The 9,779-nt window shown below is 41.9% G+C and overlaps 1 protein-coding gene and 1 pseudogene across 1 annotated transcript; both read right to left on the reverse strand.

Annotated features, from left to right (window-relative positions):
• Positions 1-514: 514 nt before the first annotated feature.
• On the reverse strand, positions 515-1,338 carry LOC149260666 (transcription factor MYC2-like; annotated as a pseudogene).
• A 2,151-nt stretch (positions 1,339-3,489) lies between these two features.
• Positions 3,490-8,388, reverse strand: LOC149260667 (uncharacterized). Its single transcript, XM_089460933.1, has 5 exons — positions 7,440-8,388; positions 6,257-7,346; positions 5,878-6,150; positions 4,959-5,765; positions 3,490-4,927 (listed from the first exon to the last, which is right to left on the reverse strand). Exons 1-5 carry the CDS (start codon positions 8,039-8,041, stop codon positions 3,779-3,781), a joined length of 3,921 nt encoding a protein of 1,306 aa, XP_089317059.1. The 5' UTR covers positions 8,042-8,388; the 3' UTR covers positions 3,490-3,778.
• Positions 8,389-9,779: the final 1,391 nt, after the last annotated feature.

Below are 9,779 nucleotides of genomic sequence, written 5' to 3' on the forward strand. Positions count from 1 at the left end.
AGCTATGATATTGTACACCGTCCTTATCCTTTAATTCTATAAAAAATCTTGAATTATGTTACAAAATGGTGTTTTCATTAGGAAAATGGTGTTGGAGGACACCATCACCATTTCTTGTTTGAAATATAATTCACAATGAAGCACACAAAGGAAAATTCTCAATATTGTAGTGATATTCCACTACTTAATTCAAAGATTTAGTTACTTTCTTACAAAGCAGAGTACCTCTTCTACTTCCTGGATGTTTAGTTGAATGTGCAGTTTTTAGAAAAGCAAAATGTATTGCTGGGCATTCTGTTGCTGAAGTTGGAGCCAACGACCCAGCAAATTCTGTCTATAACCGAGTGGGCCAAAATGATTCTTCAAAGCCTAGAAGAGTCCATCCTAGGTCCAAATATGATGTGCTATTGAAATAGCAGATGAAGAGGATTGTCCGCGCGGTCAGAGATTCGTACAGGCACAAAGAGGTTCGACGGGAAAGTCATTTCGTGGCATTCCATGTACAAACCTATGGTCATTTTAACATTGAATGGATAATTAAAGAATCCTTCACAATAGAAATACTTGCATGGAGGACTTCCAAATTAAGTTCTTCCAGTGTTGTCATCAATCGCGCAATAGGATGGTTATGTTTAGTACATTGAATTCTTATTATCACCTCCTGATCAACAATGCAGACTCTAAATTCAAGCCAAGGAATTTTCCCTCGTTAAAACCTTTAAGGTCAACGCATGAAATATCTTTTGTTTCTTTACCTACCAACTTCAAAAAATTCATCAATAATTCCTTCTTTATGGTGTCAATTTAAACATACAATTCAACCCTCTCAGACTCCAAATCTTGTTGTTTGGAACATAGTGCTTTGATATAAGCAACGACATCACCAAGTAGAGAAGCTTTTTCCAATTTTGACACATTATGAACCATGGTAGGAAGCTCATTAAATTTCTGGTTCAATTTCTCATGCCTTTGTCGCTCAACCTCAACGTGATTCATAGGCTCTTCACAGCCATTTGCATGCTTTCTCCCATGTTTTTGTGGCTTTCTCTTGACCACAACAAACATTGAATCTTTAATTGAGGTAGAGGGTTCTACATCAAGCATCTCTGAATTAATGCTAGAGCGCAAGCCTCCTAGAGCAATTGGATCAGGTGGATTAGATGGTAAACCAATGGTATCCTCTTTTATTGTTGGCTTTATCAAGTTATTTTCATTGCCTTTAAAACCCAATGTGTGTGTTTGTGGTTCTGCACCGTTTACTATTTCTGTAATATGGATGGCGGGCACTTCAAGGGCTTCAATCTCCTGAGTTAAGAGTATGCAAAAATTATTTGTCATTTTTAACCACTAAAGAACTTTGTTCATCGAACACATATTACTTTTTGTTTTCTTGTCACAAATAACACATATGTTTTTTGTTTGCTTCTCACAGATAACACAAATGCCTATTGTTTGCTTGTCACATATAATAATGCAGTGGAGGCCCGCGAAATGTTATCAACAGTTGAAGGAATATGTCCCAGCAAAGCAGACACTTGAGAGTTTTCTTGTTAAACAAAATAAGATGAAAACAATTTCTTGTTATGCTAATGTCAACATTGATGTCAAATTCATTAGGACATAGCTAATCCTTTGTAAAACTGTTAGTTTGTGATGGTGATATTTAAATACAATGGTTCTTGAATGACATAACAAGATTGTAAAAGTTTGTGACAATTTTTTAAAACTAAAATTCCCCAAATGACTAAAACAGAGACAAACATTATATCAAATACAATGTCAATCATACTTGTGTAAAATGGAAAATGTTGTCAATGAAGAGTAACACATCTTGGCCTTCGACGTCTCAAAAATGCTCTACAACAGTCAATCCTGTAAGCCCAACAAGTGCATGAGCACCAAGTGGTTCATTAATTTGACCATATATAAGAGCACACTTGCTTTCACCTTATATAGAAAGAAAATCATTAATTAGCAGACAATCCTCTGATTATGTGTGCAAAGAACAACGCTTCATAAATGGGTGCTTTGAAGGGTTTCAAAGATGGTGATTCATTCACGACAAATGTCATACAAGAATATATAACAACAAACATCACACACACAACCTCATCTCCATTTGCTACACAACATGGCAGAACATCCAAGGAATAATATCATTGCTAGGGTTTAAGGGTGAGGAAGTGGAAGTTATATCCATCATAAATTAATCCACCTCTCACCAAACTAAATTCAACCCAGTTCACATCCAACCCCCCTAAACCCCAATAGAACAAGTAGAGAGAGTCCTTTGTCACAATAGGGTCAGTGCCCATCTTGTATTATTGGATGTAATGCTCACTCAGATCCAAGTATGCTTGGTGGGTGAGGCTCGCCAAGTAGCGAAAGACATATTATCCTCCTCTTCATCCTCGTTGTCCTCGTCTTCTTGTCACACGGGGCTTGAGAAGTCTCATTTTTTTTAGGCCATGGGACTCTTCTATTTCAACCATTGTTAACAGGTCTCATGAGCCTCTTATAACGTAAGTGCAAAGCATGCGAAATGGGCACACCCTTCTGTTGTTATTGTTGTTAAGAAGAAGAACCCGTTGCTTTAGAAAATCGGTCCTTTGTAAGTGCAAGCACGAGTTGGAAGGGGGGGAATTTGTACTCAGAAGGTTGCTTCCAGAGATATTTCCAATAGTAGTTTCTAGCATTTGGTGGCTTTGAGCAGGCCATGTTGTAGCCTTGCTGCAACGCTTAGGGTGTTCGTATAGTATCTCCCATTGAAGCATAATCCGACAAATTCTTCAATCATCATGCTCATGGGCTAGCATCCATGTGTCAAGTTATTATTGAAGGGAAGACGAAGAAAATAAGTCTCTTTAATTTGCTAGATGTGTCCAGCACAGCGTCGCAAAAGAATGCCTATTAATGTAATTAATGCAAATTTAAAATACATAATGAAAATTTTTAAATATAATTTAAATTTTATAAAATTAAAAAATTGCATTATGAAAATTATTTTACTTTATAATATATTATTAAACATATAAATCAATTAAAAATAAATCTAAAAATGAGATATTTAAAAGCATTTTAAAATACACTTCAAAAATCTTCTCATTATTTGAAAAAAATAGTGAAAACCCTCTCATAACTCATAATATTTCTATTTAAAGTAATGTATTGCAAGAGACCTAACTCAGAATGTTATATTTAACACAGAATATTCCTATTTAAAGTAATGTATTACTGTTTAAAGTAATGTATTTTAAGAGACCTAACTCAGAATGCTATTTAATGTAATGTGTGTTGCAAGAGACATTTGGATGTTTTATTTAAATTATTCTCAACATTGCAAAAAGTTCTTAATCAACTTTAATTTCCAGAAACAAAGCTGTACACATTTTAAAAATGGCTTGAAAACGCAAACACAAATAGTTTGTTTCAGTTAAAGTTTGTGTGCAATGAGATCAAAGTTCTGCCCAAAAGCATCAATATTCCTTCAGTTTAAAATGTTCAGTTAAAAACATCAATATAATGTAACGTTAATAATACATATTTAGCCTGTAATACATTTCCTAAGGAAGAGGAAAATACTATGAAACAAATCAGACGCCACGCCACTGAAAGAGATTAGGGACATGACGTAAATATGTCTCACTATTTTACACACCTAATTAATAAAACAAATCTTGCAGGTTTCTTATTACATGCCTTTAAACCTCTGTGCAACCTGCAGTGAGCACTGTGGCCACTTACCCATATTGTAATTATGAAATGCTTTCATATTTTACTACCTTTCTTCGCTTGCTTCCTCCTCGGGGTATCCTTCCATGCTTTCTTCGCTTGCTACTTCCTCACAATTCGCTTCTTCCTCAGGGTATGCTTCTTCCTCAGAATTCTCTTCTTCATCAGAGTATCCTTCAAAGCTCTCTTCCTCAGAGTCTTCTCTCCCTTCCACGAAGTCTTCTCCCAGTCGTTGGCGCAGCTGCTCGACTACTCCCTCACTCCATTGCAGGTTGGGACATTCGAACACATCAAGTTTCTCCAACAAGCTCAAATGCTCCACATTGGGCAACATCTGTAATTTGGAACACCTCCTCAACAGAAGACGTTTGAGGGCCGTCAGGTTCCCAACCGAGTCCTGGAGCATCTGCAGACTGGAGCACGATTGCAGGTCAAGGCTTTGGAGGCCCGTCAGGTTCCCAACCGAGTCCGGAAGCATCTGCAGACTGGAGCACCCGTCCAAGTCAAGGCTCTGGAGGCCCGTCAGGTTCCCAACCGAGTCCGGGAGCATGTGCAGACTGGAGCACCCGGCCAAGTTAAGGCTCTGGAGGCCCGTCAGGTTCCCAACCGAGTCGGGGAGCATCTGCAGACTGAAGCACCAGCCCAAGTGAAGGCTCTGGAGGCCCGTCAGGTTCCCAACGAAGTCCGGGAGCATCTGCAGACTGGAGCAGCTGTTCAAGTCAAGGCTCTGGAGGCCCGTCAGGTTCCCAACCGAGTCCGGGAGCCTCTGCAGACTGGAGCACCAGCGCAAGTCAAGCCTCTGGAGGCCCGTCAGGTTCCCAACCGAGTCCGGGAGCATCTGCAGACTGGAGCAGCCGCCCAAGTCAAGCCTCTGGAGGCCCGTCAGGTTCCCAACCGAGTCCGGGAGCATCTGCAGACTGGAGCACCCGCACAAGTCAAGCCTCTGGAGGCCCGTCAGGTTCCCAACCGAGTCCGGGAGCATCTGCGAACTCGAGCACCAGCCCAAGTCAAGGCTCTGGAGGCCCGTCAGGTTCCCAACCGAGACCGGGAGCATCTGCAGACTGGAGCACCCGACCAAGTTAAGGCTCTGGAGGCCCGTCAGGTTCCCAACCGAGTCGGGGAGCATCTGCAGACTGGAGCACCCTCGCAAGTCAAGGCTCTGGAGGCCCGTCAGGTTCCCAACCGAGCCCAGGAGCATCTGCAGACTGGAGCACCCGCGCAAGTCAAGGCTCTGGAGGCCCGTCAGGTTCCCAACCGAACCCGGGAGGCATCTGCAGACTTGAGCACCCGCCCAAGTCAAGGCTTTGGAGGCCCGTCAGGTTCCCAACCGAGCCCGGGAGCATCTGCAGACTGGAGCACCCGCCCAAGTCAAGGCTCTGGAGGCCCGTCAGGTTCCCAACCGAGTCCGGGAGCATCTGCAGACTGGAGCACTCTCGCAAGTCAAGGCTTTGGAGGCCCGTCAGGTTCCCAACCGAGCCCGGGAGCATCTGCAGACTGGAGCACCCTGGCAAGTCAAGGCTTTGGAGGCCCGTCAGGTTCCCAACCGAGCGGGGGAGCATCTGTAGACTGGAGCACCCTGGCAAGTCAAGGCTTTGGAGGCCCGTCAGGTTCCCAACCGAGCCCGGGAGCATCTGCAGACTGGAGCACCCTGGCAAGTCAAGGCTTTGGAGGCCCGTCAGGTTCCCAACCGAGCCCGGGAGCATCTGCAGACTGGAGCACCCGCCCAACTCAAGGCTCTGGAGGCCCGTCAGGTTCCCAACAGAGTCAGGGAGCATCTGCAGGCTGGAGCAGGAAATCAGGTGAAGCGTTAAAAGGCCCGTCAGGTTCCCAATTGACTGTGGCATCAACTTCATCTCATGACAATGGTAGAAGCTGAGATGTTTCAGGGAATGCATATTACCAAATTCCTTTGGCAAACTTTCATGATCACTGTTGGACAGGACAAATTCTTCTAGGTGTTTCAGCTTGCCAATGGACTCTGGAACCTCTGAAAGAGGACCATCAATATACAATTTCCTTAACTGCAAAGGTGCCTGCAATATTTACATACAGTTGGTTTGACACTCTGGAATTCTTAAGTTCAAACAACCTTTTACAAATTGAAGAAAAAAGTAAAGAGACGTGTAAATAAATCAACAAAACTACCAGAGATTCATGTTGCCACAGTGTTTTCAATTTTGTCCCCTTTATATGTAACACTCTTAAATTCTTTATTGGAAGCGAGAAAGGTAACGAGGAGCTCGGACAGTTTTCCCAGTGGAGAAACATTAGTTTCGGTAGCTCTCTACTGCTGAATACGCGTTCAACAAAATAACCTTTAGCCCTAAGAATCCGCAAGTCACTTAGGTTGCAAATGCCAGAAAGGTTTTCGAAAGATTGATCAGGGACATTTCCATGAACCATGCTAATTCCACGCACCTGGAACAAGATTGACCATATTGGAGAGTTTTAAGAATTTAAAACTTCAAAATACGGATAACACAATGTTATTTAGAAAGTCGGCCGAAATCTTCAAAATACTCACAGAAGATTGTTCAGCCACACTATAAAGATCATCCTCCGTCAGTTGCCAAAGTCGACGCGGATATTTTGAATCCTTGGCCAGATATCTGCCAAGGTCTCTAATGTGGTCGTGCATTCTCAGGCAGTTTCCGTACTCCACGTCCACCAAGCACCTGTTTTCCAGCTTCCAAAAACCCAGCCGTCCCGACCACCCAGATTCGTTCCATACTCTTATGGCAGTATCCTTATCTTCCCCTATGAAGAGACAGGCGATGTCTAAGAATATCTGCTTCTCCTCTTCATCCAGAGCATCATAACTAATCTGAAGTGTTCTTTGTATATCACTGGGAAGTATTTTGGAAGTCTTGGACAATTGTTCATTCCAATACTCTATTTTATCTTTTCCACGAAGAAGCGCCCCAAGTACTTTAAGAGATAATGGCAATCCCTTGCATACCTCCAAAAACTTTTGAACCACGTCCACAAATCCTACTACAGGATGGGGCTGACCGAAAGCGTGCAAGCAAAAGAGCTCTTCCGAGTGTTCTGGACTGAGGCCTTGCATGGTGTAAATGGATGACCCCATAATCCCCGAGCTTTTAAGCACATCTTTATTGCGAGACGTAACTAAAATCAAACTCTTTGGATGAATGACATCTTTAAGCGGAAAAAGTAATGCATCCAGCTGATCAATATGATCCACGTCATCTAAAACCACAAGGGCCTGGTCAGAAGATGATAGATGCATTTTGATTTTGGATTTCCCTTCATCAACATTCCTTATTTCTACATTTGGTACACCCAAATCCTTAAGAAGGCTACTCTGCAGGGAATCTAAAGATTTGGATCTAACATCAAATAAAAAGCAATTTTTATTGTATTTTGCACGGTCACTGTTGAAAATTTCTTTGGCGACAGTCGTTTTTCCGATGCCGCCAAGACCCACAATTGCCACAATGCGAGGCTCCCCCTTCGCCGCTGCAATGACATCATCCAAGACTTTAACATTTTCGTGGAGGCCAGTTGGATATTTAGCTACATCCAGAGGGGGCCTGCGAACCTCTTGCAAAACTTTTTGGACGACATCCTCCACGAGCTGCCCCTCGTCGGCACTGAATAATATTAATTCACAATAAAATGACTAGTAAGTATGATATTGCTGTTAATCCAGCAAATAAAAAACTAAGAAGTGGAGGCGCCCTTACCCGTTACACGCGTTGAACTCAAAACCGCTTATTTCTGCGACAGAGAAAAGGGCATCCTTCCATCTCGTAATAGTGTCGGAGTCATGCCGTGGCTTCTTTGCAAGCACCCGCAGGGCTCTAGCATACCCTCCACTTTCGTCCCGCGCACATAGAAAGACACACTGGAGGATGCTCAGGAGTCGAGCATACACCCCATCTCTGGCCTGCGTCCGCTTTAGTTCCCCAGGGCTGACATTATAGAAAATCGGGATAATCTTAGCGCCAGACTCCAACATCAATACGAGTTCCTTGAGGCACCAGCTTGATTCGGCATATGTGGGAGATAATATGGCGAGATGGACCGAGGCTGTTCGAATAGCCCCTTCGATTTGAGGAGTCATGTTCTCTCCTTCTTGCAATTCTTGCTGGTCCAAAAATGCTGCTACTCCAACGGCTTTAAGACGATGATAAATATGGCTGGCAAGACCTTTCTTCACATCCGGTCCGCGGTGATTAATGAAAACCTGATAGACATAGCTGTTGGTATTGTCATGTGAGTGGGATGTGGAGGAGGATGCGCAGGATGTAGCGTCACGAGCTGGGGTCAAGCTAACGTGTGCCATTGGAACTAAGAAGCAGATCGAAGATGTTTTGCAGAGAAAGCGCGCTTCACTTCAATATTTTTGTGTGAATGATCTCAGAGAGTGCAGAGTACCTACCAACTGTGAAGACCTCAAGAGTAATTAGCAAATGGATTGAAAACAAAACAGCACTGAAATCTGGTGGGTTACTGAATTTATCTGGTAGGAACTAATGCCCTAATGTGAACGGTGAAAGTATGAAGTTCTGTCAATTTCCACCTGTCACTGCATTATTGAGTATTGGCACTTTACAGTTGGCAGAGATGCTTCGATCTCCCTACGGATATGTCTTTACCACAAATATGATTGCTTTATTGGGACCAAATAAACTCTTTTAATGTAGAACAGATGGTATCCACCGACATGTGAAGAAGTGGAAGTCGACATCCATCACTAGAAAGTGGGGCGTCTTAGCAAGTGGTAATCGAATCCCATGCCCCAGAATTTCTTGGTGTTAGCTGTCCCGCAGTTTACGCGTCTGCCGTCCAGACTTTTCTTAGCAAGTGGTAATGGAATCCCATTCGTTTCTTTCTATTGCGGCCAGACTTTTGGTTGTCTCGTTCTTCACGCAAAACACTTTGATATGGACGATTCACATTGTTAGATGCCATAATCATCAAAATATTTTAGGAAAAAGTTTAACCCAATTAATTAATCAGGTCCACAAAATCATTGTCATTTTCCCCACTCATTTTGCTTTCTCTTATTAATTTGTTCATTGATAATCTCCACCTAAATGCATCAATTTTTTTTTGGGTGCATTTTCTTGATTTGCCCTCCAATTTCCTATCAATCCAATTTCCTCATACAAGGAATGAAATTTTTGATAGGAAAAGCATGGGCTATAACACACAAATTATACATAAGTTTCACTAATTTTTTAATTCCCACTAACTTATCCATCAAGGAACAAAGAAGACAACACAACAAAGTAGCATGACAAGTTGGCTCAATATTGCACCACAAACGTCCTATGGCTTGCACATGCTAACCCATCATCCTTGTCTCTATGTTGTCATTTATGATCCAAATCAAACTAAGTCATTATATCTCTTTCAAATATTAATTGAGCTTGTGTTGTTACAAGTGAGCTTTTTTGTTATTGGAGACCCACACCTCAAAGCTAATCTAGCAATATTCTTTGTATCAACAACATATCATATGTTTAATGGTTCTCACAATTGAATGCAAAAGATCCTTTATATGTTTTAATGGGTTTAAACAACAATTTGAAAAGTAAGAAGAAGACTCTTAAATTAACATAATTAAATCAAACATTATGTGTCATATTAAGACACTTGACATTAATGCTTTAGTTAGGATCTAGTCACATCACAGAGGAAGGTAGTGAGAGGAGGAGTTCTCAGTGAATCTAAAAGGTCTAGACATAGTTGTCGATCTACAAACATCACATGGTGTAATAAAGGTATGAATTTCCAATATGCATTTCCTTATAAACGTTAGCAAATTTCTCATATTCTCTTTGTGCTCAAGATGATGTCATAGTGGTGAAGCTCATTTACAAAAGGAGTGACAACATATGGCCTTAATATGCTCTAGATTTATGAACATGGCATGATCCCACTCGATAATGGTGGTAGGATAAGAGAGAATGGAATTGTGTTAAATTAGAGAAAGGAGCCTTATGCATAAAATTATTACATGGTGGGTCACAATGCATTCCTTGTGGCATATACCATAATGACAACCCTGATCCCTT

This window comes from Pinus tabuliformis, chromosome 6 (assembly GCF_031772625.1).
Source record: "Pinus tabuliformis cultivar Carrire ecotype Pingquan chromosome 6, CPIR1, whole genome shotgun sequence".
NCBI classification, from domain to species: domain Eukaryota; kingdom Viridiplantae; phylum Streptophyta; class Pinopsida; order Pinales; family Pinaceae; genus Pinus; species Pinus tabuliformis.